At 39.7% G+C, this 16,216-nt stretch overlaps 1 protein-coding gene across 1 annotated transcript; it reads left to right on the forward strand.

The window, feature by feature from the left end:
- The first annotated feature begins 3,723 nt into the window (after positions 1 to 3,723).
- LOC145404258 (nicotinamide riboside kinase 1-like) lies at positions 3,724 to 4,461 on the forward strand. The gene has a single exon (XM_080275779.1). It carries the CDS (start codon positions 3,724 to 3,726, stop codon positions 4,459 to 4,461), a length of 738 nt encoding a protein of 245 aa, XP_080131905.1.
- Positions 4,462 to 16,216: the final 11,755 nt, after the last annotated feature.

Here is a 16,216-nt window from a genome sequence, read left to right on the forward strand (position 1 = left end):
GGTTAGATAACAACTTCACTGACCCCTTCACTACAAAAGATCTCCTCTACGGTGAAACAAAGCCCCAGGTAGTAGTAAGAGTAATATAGAAAATAAGTCAGCGGAGTACAGGGGTTTAATGTTCCATCTAGCTTGATTTTTGAAGTGGATAGTAACAGTGCACGAAGACAAATACAGTATATAAGAAATCTCGATTATGCATAGCTTATGTCTTCAATCACGTAACGCATTTTTCTTGTTTCTTCTTGCTGCCTGCAGATGATGATATTCACCCAGGTAAATCACTCATGTATTGAAGGGGTTAATTAAGGCTGTATCTTACCTCTCCATTTCGAAAAATCTACCCTAATCATAAAAAAATCGCCTGAAGATACCAAAAGTAAAATTAAATATCGTCATTGGTTTCAAGGTGTTAAGTCCAAGAGAGTTTGGGAATATGGAACCTGAGATGCCGTTAATAATGGTGGCGCCTGTATTAATCACTTGTGGATCGAACCAACCTCCCTCACACTACTTTCCTCACACATCCTTCATCAAAAGCCACATTTCACCCTTCGACTCGGACCCAAACACCGAAAACTCGGACCTCAGAGAAGTTCATCATCATCATCATCATCATCATCATCATTATCAGAATAAATTTTGAGCTTTCGCTGCACCTGGTGTTTGACTTCGTAAACGGCAGATATATTTCATATTAAGACACTTTCCTCTGAAAGAAACAGAAAAATAACGTTGGACAGGAAGCACATAAAAAAAAATAATAATTTTAATTGTACTTGGAAAAAAAAAAATCTATCCTTTCTGAAAGATAGCACCAGCAAATGTACCCAGTGTGCAAAATCCAAATCCGAAACCTTAAAATCGATCCCAGTATCTCCGAAAAACGAACCCATCCCTACATTCACCTTTAGATTCCGCTTCTTACACACTGTCCCAAACTCATCCACCAAGTCTTGCAGCTCTCCTTCGTCTTCACTCAACAACACAGTATCATCTGCAAACAACAGTACAGGGAGTTTCCAAACACTACCCTTTCTCACCAGGGCCACTCCAACATCCACTACCCTACCTTGTACCTCTTTTATTACCCCATCCATGTACAGATTGATCAACCATGGAATCATGACACATCCCTGGTTCAACCCAACCTTCAAAGAGAAAAATTCACTCAGTTCACCATCCACACGCACTGCAGCCTTAGCACCATCATACATACTCTTCACAGCATTCAACAACTTCCCATCTACTCCATATATTAATACTTTCCACAATCCTTGTCTATCCACCCTGTCATATGCTTTCTCCAATTCCATGAAAGCTGCATACAACTTCTTTCCCTTCTCTAGAAACTTTTCCACTAAAGATCTAAGAATGAATATCTGATCTACACAACCTCTTCCCTTCCTAAAGCCTCCCTCTTCTTCTCCAACTAATTCCTCTGCTCTTTCTCTAACTCTGTCAATAAGTATCCTACCATACACTTTTCCTATTATACTAAGAAGACAAATGCCCCTATGATTACCACACACTTCTTTTCCCCCTTTTCATTTGTACAAGGGAATAATTATACCTGACTTCCAATCCTCTGGGACTCTACCTTCCTCCCAGGCCAATCTGCACATCTTCCACATCCATTCTACTACTATCTCTCCCCCATGCTTCAGCATTTCACCACTCACTCCATCAGTTCCTGGGGCTTTCCCCAATTTAACTTTCTTCATTGCTTCCACAACTTCTATCCTACTGATTTCTTCCTGTCTTCTCACCTCCCTCCTTCTCCCAGCCATTCCCCAGCCACTTATACTCACATTACTTCCATCCTGTATGTTCAACAATTCCTTAAAGTGTTCTCTCCATCTGCTCACGTTTTCTCCCTTCTCCACTAGTAATCTACCATTTTTATCTTTCACTCCCCTGCTAACCTCACTTCCACCCTGTCTTACTCTCTTCACCTCTTTCCAGAACATTTTCTTACAGTCCCTCCACTTTGCACTCAGATTCCTTCCAAATTCCTCATCCACTCTCTTCTTACTCTCTCTTACTAATCTTTTCACCTCTCTTTCTTTCTACTTATAAATTTCTCTTCCGCCTCTCAACTTCTTCCATGCCTCTATTTCTCATCCATTCATTGTATGCTTTCTTCTTTTTGTGCCACAGCCTCTCACCTTTTCAGTCCACCACGCTGTTCCTTGCACCCCCCTCCGTCTTCTCTTCCTTCCACACACCACATCACATAGTGCACATATTTCTTCTGTAAATATCCTGCACACACCTTCCACGTCTCCCATCTGCTCCAATTCATATTTGCCCAATCGTTCCTCCACTTCTCTCTTATACTCTGCCTTTTTCTCATCCTCTTGTAACCTTTCCACTCTCCTTGCAACTACTCCTTCCTCTCGTCTTTCCCTTCTTCTATTCCTGCATCTTACTTGCATTCTAATTCTGGCCACCACCAAGTAGTGGTCAGAAAGTCCACTCCCCCAACCTCTATATAAACTCTTGCATCCATTACACATCTTTGCATCCTTTCATCCACACACACATAATCAATCATTGCCTTCCTTTCATTCAGTTCACCACCCACCCTTCTCATCACTCACCATGTATACCTGTGGATCATTTTATGCCTGAAGAGGGTATTGGCTATCACCAACCCCCTCCCAGAACAAATGTCCGCTAACGCACTGCCATTCTCATCTATCTCAGCAGGCACACCCCACTCACCAACTATTCCATCCACCTTCACATTCCTTACTTTACCATTCATATCACTGATCAAAAACACTCTCTCATTCCTTCCAAACTTTTCCATGCACACGTGTCAAGTGGGGTTGGTGGAGGATTAGTGCCCCTCCCTGTAAAACAATTAACTCTAAGCCTTGGCCACCCCGCTTGGGATAGATGGCGTCTGGCAATGAATGAATGAATGATGAAAACTTCCACATTTGTCCAGAACTCTTCTCTCACTCTTCTAGCACGATCTTGCGTTGGCACATACACACACACAATCGCCCACATTTGTATTCCAACTTTCAACATTACCCACACAATCCTTGACCCAACTGATCCATACTGTCTAATGCTCTTCTTCCATCTTTTACTCACAACTATACATACTCCTTCCTTTGCCCTCTCATTCTCACCTATTCCTGCACATATACCCCATCCATACTCCCATTCTCTCACACTTTCTCCTCTCCATTTTGTTTCAGTTATTCCACATACATCCACTTTCGCACCCTCAAGCACCTGGACAATCTCTCTTTCACCTCATCATTCGCTCCTCTTTCATTCCATGTAGCCATTACCAAGTCCTTTGTCCAGTCCTTAGTCGTCATCGTTAGGTCAGTCCTTATCCGAGGCTTCTTGTTTGCTTTTTTAGTTAGTTGTTTTCCGGGGAGGGTCGCTAACCCTCCGCCAACCCTTTTAGTTGCCTTTTACGACAAGCAGGGATACTGGGGGAGTATTCTTGAAAACTCCCCTACCCCCAGGGGGTATGTCCTGGGTTAAATATGTAAAAAAAGGTAAATATAAGCAGTACATGTATTATGTTATGATAATTCTGGCATTATTTTATAAAATACTGCTGAGTATTGTTTACATAATTTTGTTCACTTCTCCTGCAAGGAATGGACGCGGCATCCAACAACAAAAAGCAACAAACACAACACTTTTGTAATCATTTGACCACCACCTTCCACAGACTGATAATTGTGCACCATGTCCATCACCACCACCCTTCAGTGTGAGGCAGACCAAACAGCTAAGATTTTCACCAGTAGAAAATGGCGGGTGGTTGGTGTGGCTGGGGTGACAGGCGCTGGAAAGACCACACTCACCCAATCTCTTCTTGCTACACTTCCATCCACCACTGTATTTGTGAGCCAGGATGAGTACATCCTTCCCAATGACTACCCAGGACACCTGAAGGCGCCACAGGAAATTGGAGGTATAAATAAAGAGTCCCTGCAGAGTATTAACATGACCAAAATGATTGCTGACATAAGAGAGATTCTGTCCTCAGATCCAGCAACCATCCCTCTTAGTGACTGTGGTTTGGTGCTGGAGAGAGGAAAGGTGATAGGCTCATCTCTGTCCAACCCCAGACCACCACCAATGGGACACCGAGAAAACTCCCAATGGCCGGCAGTGTTGTTGCTAGAGGGTTTTCTGCTCTTTAACCACCCTGAAATTCCTCCATTATGTCACCTTCGTTACTTCCTCACGTTGACTTATGAACAGTGCTTAGACAGGAAGAGCAAGCGAGTCTACACATCCAGTGTCTTGAATTCTCATCAGTACTTTGACATTTGTACATGGCCCTCTTATCAGCAGCACTTTGCCCAGATGTGTGATTCAGTCAGTGGTATTACCTTCTTAGATGGAGCTGCCTCTTCAGCTTCCCTAAGTGAGAGAGTTTTGAAAGATGTACTACAGCTTCTGGAATCCAATGAATGAATTTGCTTCTGTGGCTTAAAAGACCAACCTTAACTCTTTCAGCCAGAGGAGATTTTATTGTTTTATTCTGACTAATATCAGAGATGCTAGCATGGGAGAGAATCTTTAAGCAAAAGGGGCAAAAACAGTCTCCATAAATTACCCCTTCAGCCTGAGGATGTCTCCAGTTTTAATTTTGATTGACATTAGATTATATATTTCATTTTATAAGAGACTCATGGGCAGATCCAGGGGTGTTGCCTGTGCTGCCTGGGCAACAACCCTGCTTCTCACGCTGAAGATTAATATACAGTCTTTAATGCATAGACTGCATCTTTCTCTGGCTATCATATTTATTTCTCCCATACAAATGTCCTGCAAGCCATCTTTGGTCGATGAACATTACTTCATTGGCTGAGAGAAAGGGGATGGTTAACCCTCATTACTTTCAGAAAGTGCTGTGTGTAACACCTCAGAAAAATTCCTGGATCTGCCCTTGAGATCTGTTAAGCTGAAGGAAGCAGGAGAGTACCTAAATATTTTTTGTTTTTGTCACTTTGCTCTTAAACAGTGTAATGTATGATATCATTAACCATTTTGATGATACAACAGTACAATAAGGTACAGCAATTCCTCGCGTACCGTAATACCGTAGATTTCTTCCTTTTAATTACCAAGTAAAAATTACTTTAACTTAGGGTTATTGGTCTGTCATGAATAATTATCTTATTTAAATAAGTTATAGTCAAGGCAGCAAATAATTATTAGTACAGTATGTATCTGTTGTTGTTTTGGGCATATCTTTATATCAAATAATAAAGAAATAAGGGATGTACAGTATTAAGATAAATCAATAAAATATCAGAGCAATGAACATCTTGACTGGATGCAGTACAGTAGTAATGAATGGTGGTTTGTTGTGTGAAAAATTGTTCCATTGTTAATGAATAGTCATATAGCATATTGGAGGGATTACTGTATATATATATATATATATATATATATATATCTATCTATCTATCTATCTGTCTATAGCCTGACGCCCTAATCCTGCAAAGGGTGGCCGCAGACAAAACGCCTCCAAGTCACTCTGTCACCCACCATTTGACTACCCTCCCCCCAACTCACCCCCCCCCTCCCTCATATACCTCTCAACTCCATCCCTCCACCTCATCCTCGGTCTACCCCTCCCTCTCCCTCCCTCCACCTCACCTACATACACCCTCTTAGTCAGTCTTTCATTCATATATATATATATATATATATATATATATATATTTGTGATAGGTGGGGGCACTCACCATCCACTCACTTGATGTAGTGCTGCTATCAGATGTCTGCCCTTTCCTCTCCTCCATCCTTCTTTCCTTCCATCCTCTTCTGTCTTTCTTTCCTTCATTCTTTCCTCATCCTTCTGCCTACGGTTGACTTTACGCTCCCTCTTCAGTCTTTTTTTCCTTCATTCTTTCCTCTTCCTTCTGCCTGTGGGTGATTACACTGAGTGATAAGCCAAATGGTTTCCAGTACACCAGGAAACCATTTACTACGCTGGGTGGTAACCATATACGTACAGTAATCCCTCTAAGATCCGTCGTTATAGAGCCAAAGCAATGTCCGTGACTTGGTCTTGTTTGGGACATGGGAAAAATACCCCTGGACAGGTACTTATAGACCCCAACCCAACCTAACTTTGAAAGCCACCTAAATAACTCCCTACTGGACATGCATAGCACCTATTTAAGACCCTGTGCACACAAGGGACAGAAACCATAAAATAAATGAAAAGGAACCAGAGAATGAGAAATTAGAAGTGAGTAAGAAAAATATTTAGCAGTGTACAGGGTACTTACAACACGTCCGTGGCCTTTGCGAAGATTAACCTGCATCCTCTATGGCACTGACAGTGGTGAAAATGCGCTTGAAGCATGTACAGTAATCCAGTATTGCAATGCACTTAATCCTCTGCACTATGAATTATAATTGTTTAATACTGCACTTTCTGTTCTTACTTGCGCCACGTCAGTTGCAGCACTCCAATGTTGCACTCTGCACATTCCTTTTCTTACATGCTCTCCCAGACTCATTCATCAAGCCTTACAGTTTCCCTTCGTCTTCACTTAACAATACAGTGAATACAGTACAGGAAGTTTCCAAATGCTGGCCTCTATCATTAGGGCTGCTTCAGCATCCACTGCCCTTCCTTGTATATCTTATAACCCCATCCATATACAGATTGAACAACCATGGAGACGTGACATCCCTGTTTTAATCCAACATTCAGATAGAAAAATTCAGTCAGTTCACTATCCACACGCACTGCAGCCATAGCACCCTCAGACAAGGGATGAGGCTATGGCACACCTAATGTCTGACTTGGCTCGTATCTCTGACTGGGGTAAAAATAATCTTGTTGTTTTTAATGCATCAAAGACTCAGGTCTTACACCTACTAACCTGACAAATTCTTCCACAGGTGTACCCACTAATATTTAATAATATTCAGCTTAATCCTGCATCATCCATGAACGTGCTTGGGGTTTCATTCACTCAGGACTTATCTTGGAAAGATCATATTGAAGGGGAGCTGCAAGGCTTGGTGGATGAGTTTGGGAGAGTGTGTATGAAACAGAATGTAAAGGTGAATGTAGGGAAGAGTAAAGTGATGCTCTTTGAGAGAGGTGAAGTCAGTGAATGTACAGCGAGGTTGGTTTGCTGTTCATTAGTTCTCCCACTATCATATTCTTTACTCTTCGTTGCCTTGTAGATCCTATCTCACCTCACCTACGGTTGAGAAAAAAGGAGATAGGATGATGATGATTTTATTTATATTTGTTGTCTTTGTTCATTTTAACAGTGTTCCTAAAACTTTATTTTGTGTCTATTTCTTTTCTAAGCATTTTTATGTTTGTGGCTGCAATTCCAGTCTGGGATCATATAAATTTTTGTTGTTCAGATGAACGGTTTATAGAATATTTTCAGTGATTCCCTCTGCTGCTTGTAGACAGTGTCCGTGAGCATTTTCAAGGTATCATGTTTGCAAGATGCCTTTGCACTGATGTTGCTTGAGTTTTGGGAAAAAGTCATGTTTGTATCCAATATAAGTCCAAAAGTTTGGGGATGTCTCCCTTTGAGGAGCAACTGTTCAATGAGGATTGCATTAGAGTTTGAGATTTGTGCCAAACTGGAGAGATGGGAGTGATAGTTGATTTTGCTGATGGAGCTGGCACTCTTTTTTTATGTGAGCCAGTGTTCTAGCAAGTGTCCAATTTTTCTGAGTTGGCCTGCTGCTGATTTTTCTATTAATCATAGGAGGAAGGTCCACAAAAATTTTTTGTACAAGTAAACAACATTATATTTCAAATGACTACATTCTCACTGACTACATAATCTTTGGTACAGATTTACTGGTGATACAACTTTAGTTCTCTACAGCATACTGATTCCAGTATTTAAAAATGTTTTTATCAACATACTATCACTACATTGCATAGATAATTATATAAATACTCATTCAGTAAGTACCTGTAACTGCAGTAACGCATGTACCCTGCAACTCAAAGATGTTAGGATATTTTGGATGCAAATTTCATTATGGCTTGAGTACAGTACCTACAGTGTATTTTATAATAATAATGGCTTCTGATTATACTGCAACACAGAAATAAACTAATCCAAATACAATACTCTGTGTTTACCTTGCATGAAAATATCTTGAACACTCATTGCAGTTTAAAGGGGATACAAACAAGGTTTTAACAGCATGCTGAACTGGACACCACAAATATGAAGCAGACTTTATATTCTGAACTGAAAGAGTTAAAGGTAATAAGGAATTCAGTAATGGATGGGCAGTTGGGGAAAAAAACACAAAAAAGAGCGATGATATTTGATAATGTCCTTCCAAAAGTAATACAGCTGGAAGGAGAAAAGGCTACCCATGCATGTATCCCCTAAATGCTGTAAAGGTCTATAAAAGGAACAAGAATGAAGTCCAGAAACTCTCTCTCTCTGTAGAGTACTGACAAGGATGTGGTGAGTAGCATTCTGTACAGTACTTGTATTGCAAGCAAAATTATTATCTCCTACAACAGAGTCTACTCTGGAACTGGTTTTCTTCATTCTGTCTTTCTCACTTCCTATGACATCCAGTCTGTGCTTCTTAATGAATAGTTCGAGTGGGAGGATTTGTTTACTAATCTTAATGAAGACAGTATTGTACAAGTACTGTAATTATGACCAATGAACAGTCACATTAAGTAAGTGAACAATAAAAGTCTTGGATTGCAGTAACAAGTTCTGAACTAGACTGTGCAATAATTTTCTGGCAACCAACAATATTTATATAGTGATGATACAACAGTGGAAATGAGTTACTTGAGAGGAGCATGTGGAGTGACGTGGAGGGACAGGTTGACGAATGATGAAGTGAAGGAACGTTGTGGGGTAGATGTGGATGTGGTTGAGAAGATTAGGAGAAATACACTGAGGTGGTTTGGACATGTGGAGAGAATGGAGAATGAAAGACTGACTAAGAGGGTGTATGTAGGTGAGGTGGAGGGAGGGAGAGGGAGGGGTAGACCGAGGATGAGGTGGAGGGATGGAGTTGAGAGGTATATGAGGGAGGGGGGGGTGAGTTGGGGGGAGGGTAGTCAAATGGTGGGTGACAGAGTGACTTGGAGGCGTTTTGTCTGCAGCCACCCTTTGCGGGATTAGGGCGTCGGGCTATAGATAGATAGACAGATGATACAGCAAACATTCCAGTTGACATAACTAAATGTGGGAATACATAATTTTTATACTTTATTTCTCTAAAAGTAGAAAAAAATTACAACAAAACAGTTCATTCCATCTGCATTTATATCTTATAAAAGATACTGTAACAGATTAAAGGACTGTAAACTAGGCTGGTGGATGGTTTGCTGGATAAATTTTTTCACACTGGATGAAGAGCATGTCAAGAATATTCATATGTGAGATATCTTACAACAAGGATACAGTTACAATCAGTAAAGGTATTTACTGGTACATGCTATTACAGTCTACACTCTATGCATAGAAAATTCTACAAAAGCTAAATCTATCAACAATAACAATAAATGCCTTAAGTGCTCTCTAACATTATAAAAATGAGTTTTATTTTATTAAAAGTGATATAGTTGACCAGTACTGTAAGTCACAACCTTCTTGATTCTTGTGAAATAAAAGTACAGGTATTCAGAATATAAACTGCAATAAATACAGGGGTCTATGAAATCATGATCATCAGACACACTACATCAGTTCAGTTTGAAATCATTACACCACAGACACACTACATCTGTTCAGTTTGAAATCATTATACCAAACATGTTTATATGATACATATATACTCTAAATGGAATAACAAGTTTTTGTCAAACAAGAAAATTATTTTCACTCAATTTAGAAAGTCAAAGAGGCATCTAAGGAAGAGTACGGTAACTTTTGCTACCCCCTGAGCAGCACTCACAAGCAAATTGGAGGTTATAGAATAATTTCAACCCGCCAAAAGCTGAAGTGGAGAGATGCTACCATTCTGCCATGCTTACATTGTAAAGGTGAATAAAGCAAACCCATGCATTCTTTTAAATTCTAAATGCATACCAAAGCTGGGAGACTCACCAGCAAGATCAATCCTTTCATGCCTGACAATCTTTACATGCTCTCCCTGACACACTGCTTACAGAAAATTTGCATTATCTCACAGTCCACCTCTAATACTACTACATCTCCCTTTGCATCCACTTATCACAAATACTGCACAAGATAGAGTTACTTCCCACCCCCTTGTGGAAACTGCACGTGGCCACTCTCTCTCTGCTTTAACAGAGCCACCACCAGCCATACATATCATCACTTTTGTTTTACCCACATTACTCAAAAAATAGTAAGTTGTGTAAAACATCAGTGACAATATGTAGTAAGTATACAACACAGTATGTTCATAAAATTAAGAGTTTTTGTGGGAGAAAACGTTTTTGGTGGGTCTTCTGATTTCATTTGAAAAAAATACACCAACTTGAGACACTTACACAGTGTTATAACAATGAATTTATTGCAGAAATTTCTCATCTGACATGCACACATACCTAATGGTATAAATCAACTCTTAAAAAAGGATGCTATCTCTTAATCTGAGGTTGCAAAAGTGGCTCTTTGCTGAAAAGGATTACAATTTAACTAGAACAAAGTACAGTGGTTTCTCGAATTTCGACAGTTTAGAATTCAATTAATCAAATTTCGATGCATTTTGGAGTGGTCTGCCTACCTCACGTTTCGATGCACAGTCGCGCATTTCAATGCTCTCAGGCCCAGACTCCAACCAAAACAACCAAAGATAATATTTTTTATGCAAACCAAAATGTTAGAAGTGAAGGAAAATTATAAGACAAAGTATGAGCCTAACCTAACATCGTATGTGACATGTGTCAAGAAGAGAATGAAAATCAGCATCTTTTATTCATATGTGGAGCACACAATAATAAGGTTCCAAGACAATTCACCATTAAGTCAATTCGCTGTCAGATAATTCCCCGTCAAAACATGGATGATTTCCCATCAGGACAATTCGCACCCTGGACTATTCCCCGTCATTCTATAAATATACTGTACTTACTGTATTATTATTAACTAATCAATACTTTAATAACTCGATGATATAACGAGAAATTAAAGAAAAGATTCAATAACAGAAATTCATTCATTCATTCATTCATTGCCAGACGCCATGTATCCCAAACGGGGTGGCCAACGGCTCAGAGTTAATTGTTTTACAGGGAGGGGCACTAATCCTCCACCAACCCCACTTAACAGAAATACTAAAACAAAATGAATTACAGGTGATAGCAAATACGGTAGGCAGAATACTAAATCGAAGAGAAGTACAGTAATTATGAATGTAAGGAGCAACATAGAAATGAACAATAGAGACTGAGAACAAAAATAAAGATAGTCATGTTGTTTAAGGACAAGAGCTCCCGGAAGGGAGAAGGCACCAACAACAACAAGCCATGTGCAAGGTGATGTTCTGTTGTCAGCGGCTATCTTGCGATTATCCTGACAGCAGCCAGCCCTCTACAGCCAAGTGCCGCACGTTCAGCTTGTACCTTCCATGTTTGGACATGCATTTCACTGCAATTTAGTTGTATGTATTTTCTTTGTATTTTTGTCGCAACTTACCTGTTTCAAGATAGCAAGCAGGAGTGGTTCTTTGGGTAGCAGTGGTAATGGACAAGAGCAGCCTGGCACCTCTAAATCTTTGCAGCCAAAGGAGAAATGGCAATACAGGAAAGGGCAGAAATACACCAAGTATACACTTGCTGACAGTATGGCAATACAATGCAGAACTACAGTTACTTAACCACAATTATAGTTCATAATGTTTACAGGGGGTGTTGGCAAAGTACAGTATCATGATTTTACGTAGTTAGGTTCGGAAGCCCTGGACCCAAACTAATTTTTCCCATAAGAAGTTCAGTTTAAATTTCGATGGTTTGAATTTCGTGGTGATTTTTAGGTACCCATGCCCATCGAAACTCAAGAAACCACTGTATATAATATAAGAGTAGTAGACTGACTTTCTGCATGATGGAATGCAGAATCACTTGTGATTATATCGAGATGATCTTCTCACTGCCAATGTACTTGTGGGTTGTGGTCAAGGGCATCTGAAGTATTTCTTCCTTAGGTGCCAAACAACCAACTATAAAAGTAAAAAAATGCCATGATGTTGATTGAAAGAATGAAGACATCAACAGTGCTGATAGCAAACCTTGTAATCTAATGTAATGCTATTACCCATTATTTCAAAACAGTATAACAGTTTATTCAAATGGTACCACACTGTATGGAACAAAAAAATGCATGGTCTTTGGTAAGAGACAGTAAAAAGATGCTTTTAAATCCTAAATACCAGTTGCTAAATTTCAGATACTGCATTTTTGCACTTAAATGGAATACCAGTGCATTACCGATTCCAAGTAATATAAAATCACATTCTGAATAAATAAAAACATGCATCTTTGATATAACTGTACAAACAGGACCTTGCCTGAAAACAAGCATTTAGAACCTGGGATTAATGAGAGGAAACATAGAATTAATGTATCTGAGACATTATCAAGGATGATAGGCTAAGAAGTTTACAAAATGTTATATTAGAAACATCAGGTAAGAACCAGTGAGGAGTGCCAATATGAAAGGGTCACACGGAAGGAACAGATACTGGCATGTAATAAAATTCAGCACTGTATACAGAAAAAACAGATACAGCAATATGACTTAAAATGTCAAAGGAAATGTGAATGAATGAAGTTCACTAAATACTCTATAATGAAAGAAGGGCATACTAATCATCATTATGATTGATGAGTGCATACAGGATGGTATAAAACTGACATGAATGGCTATACAGAACTCATGTGCTACATTTTTTGGAATACAAAAATATGGATGCTGACAGCTAAAGATATGAAAGATCTGGATGAAATTTTCAGAGACAAATCTGGACTTCATCAAGCTGAATTTAACACTATAATTTCTGGTCACAAAGACAAAATTTTGTGCATCAATCCAGTAGGACCAATGTAAAGTGGTTCACATCATGCAAACTACAATCTTTATACTTCAAGCTGGTGGATAGAGTGAAAGGATGTGTCAGGATGTGGCTGTGAGGATGCAGGCTTTAAGCTCCACTTGAGCATAACCAGTATGGTTATATAGGGTCTCCGGCAATATTTTTGAAAAATTTCAGGAGGTTGTTTCAAGGCTACTTTTGAGTAAACAATGCTGTATCAACATACGTTTAATTCGCAGCCATTACAGAGCTGCAGTTACTGATGACATTATGGGAAAAAATAAAAGGTTCCCCTCATATTCTGCCTCTAAGATAATCACAATTGTAGCTCCACAGATGTTGAGTCTTGGACCCATGTTGATATTTCATTTCATTTTGTTTATAAAGTCACCAACACACTTGCATGGATCAGCCTTGGTCACTATTGGTGGCTCTCCATGCTGCTCGATCTCTGGCAGCCTCTCTATTCAGTCCCTTATCCCTAAGATCACATTCAGTGACCTCATCCCAGGTCTTTTGCAACTGTAACCCTAACAATAACACTTCTTACTTTCTGCACCCAGTTATCATCCCCCATCCTCTCCACATACCCAAACCATCTTAGTTTACCTCTCCTCATAAAAACACCTATACACTCCAGTCCCATCCTACCTCTTAACTCTTCCCTCATAAACCTAGTCCCCTAGGGCCTCACACTCAAGGATGCACTGCACATCCACCAATCATTGTCATTTCTGTATGTATGAGTTTGTGAATATCCTCATCCTTTACTGTTCAGGTCTCACAACCATACAGCATTGCACCCCAAAAACATGCCGCATAGAAAGATGTCTTAGCACAGAGGGAGGGCCCTGTCAATGTCAGGAGAGGCAACAGCTCCCTGAACTTCTAACCACTCCTCACTCTAGCCACAGAGCTAGCTCCAGCCCCACTTCCAGCACATAACATGTCTCCCAGATAACAAAATTCTTTCACACACTCAACAGACACACCAGCAAGATCAGTCTTCCAAAGATGACAATCTCCACATGCTCTCCCCGACACACCGCACCAAAGAAATCAGCATTATCTTGCAGTCTACCTCTAATACCACTACATCTCTTGTGCACCCACTTATCACAAACACTGCACAAGATGAAATTGCTTCTCATGCCCTTATGGCAAACCGCACATGGCCACTCTCCCACTTCTTTGACAGTACCGTCACCTACCCTAAATACCTTCACCTTTGTTTTATTTGCCTTTACTCTCAAGCCCTTGTGCCCCATACCATCTCTCTACTACCTAAATCATTCCTCCACCTCTCTTTCATTCTATGCAGTCAGCACCAGATCATCAGCATACATTTCCCAGGGAAGTCCATCTCTGAAGTCACATGAGAGGGCTTCAAGCACCATAATAAACAATAAGGGGCTGGAGACTGACTCCCTGATGCACACTAACATTCACGGGAAACTCATCACTCAAATCTCCATTCACTCTAACCTGGGTGTGAACACCCACATACATAGCATGTTTTATTCAAAATTAGCCCTAGATTAACCTGAAGTTTTTTTAATTTTCCAGGAAACACTGTTCATAATATATATATATATATATATATATATATATATATATATATATATATATATATAAGTGGTAGGTGGAGATGCTTACCATCCACTTACTCGATGTAGTGCTGCTCTCGGGTGTCTGCCCTTTCCTCTCCTCCATCCTTGTTTCCTTCCATCCTCTTCTGTCTTTCTTTCCTTCAGTCTTTCCTCGTCCTTCTGCCTACGGGTGACTTTATACTCCCTCTTCCGTCTTTCTTTCTCTCATTCTTTCCTTTTCCTTCTGCCTGTGGGTGACTCTACACTGAGTGACAAGCCAAATGGTTTCCTGGTATCCTGAGTGACAAGCCAAATGGTTTCCTGTATACCAGGAAACCAGTTACTATGCTGGGTGGTAACCATATAACCAAATTTTGGCACCTGGTGGTTTAGTGGGTAATTATTGTGCTCCAGTCGGATTGAGCAAGTGAAGGTTATATCCTAGGGGTGGTTGGGGTTTATTGCTCATGTAATGCCACTCAGGGATGGGTGAGGCTGGTCACTCTCATCTTAAATGTCAGGACCAACTGCCTAACCCTGGGCTCCTACGCTCCTCATGGGGCAACGTAGGATTCGATGATGGATAGATGGAAGTATATATATATATATATATATCATCCCTACGTGTCAAGTGGGGTTGGTGGAGGATTAGTGCCCCTCCCTGTAAAACAATTAACTCTAACCCATTGGCCACCCCGTCTGGGATACATGGCGTCTGGCAATGAATGAATGAATGAATGATATATATATATATATATATATATATATATATATATATATATATATATATATATATATATTTAAACCAAGAATACTGTATAGTAATACACAGTGATGTATTTTTGACACTCTTGAACAATATTCTATTATATGCTTGGTTTGCATGACGTGTAATGTAATAATACACTTTGCTTTCATCCATGGTGGGTTGAAGTACTTATGGAATGTATCTCATTAATTTACATGCTGTACTATATTTCATGTATGTCATTAAAGATGATTCAAATAGAAAAAGAAGTTGGGGTTGGAAACTCATCCTGTTTGTACTGGTATAAGGATGTGGTGATACCATCATGCTTCCTTTCTCCTCTGAACCAAATCCCCAAAATGAGATGCAACAACTTTGCTCTGGATCTCTGCACTCCATGTGAAAATGGAAGCTGGATAAGCGTGATTATGACGATGATGATTATGGTAATGATGATGAGGTAGAGGATGTCGTTGTTGATGATGATGATGATAACAACAATGATGCTTATGACTTAAAAATATGATTCATTATCCTAATGGTGAATATATATATATATATATATATATATATATACTGTATAGTATTGTACAACTAAGCAAAGTAACACTCGGTACCTATTAATAGTCTTCTGCTGGATACTAATCTTAAGCACTATATCTGTACTTCAGGCTAGCAAGAGCCACTGGTTTTATGAAATAATCATTGGATGCATCTCAATACAGTTACAAGTTTTAAACATCAATACAGTACTTGTAGCTCAGTCAACACTTTGTGTTAATTCAAATGAGCTTTAAAATCCCTTACCAAAGGCAGAAATTTTATTGAAGGCAACCCATCTTCCTAG

The sequence above is a fragment of the Coenobita brevimanus genome, chromosome 63, assembly GCF_032717465.1.
Source record: "Coenobita brevimanus isolate Jiangsu-jjx chromosome 63, ASM3271746v2, whole genome shotgun sequence".
Taxonomy (NCBI): domain Eukaryota; kingdom Metazoa; phylum Arthropoda; class Malacostraca; order Decapoda; family Coenobitidae; genus Coenobita; species Coenobita brevimanus.

What these genes read in the sequence shown, in the direction of transcription:
- LOC145404258 (XM_080275779.1), top strand. Translation starts at nt 3,724, where the DNA reads ATGTCCATCACCACCACCCTTCAGTGTGAGGCAGACCAAACAGCTAAG.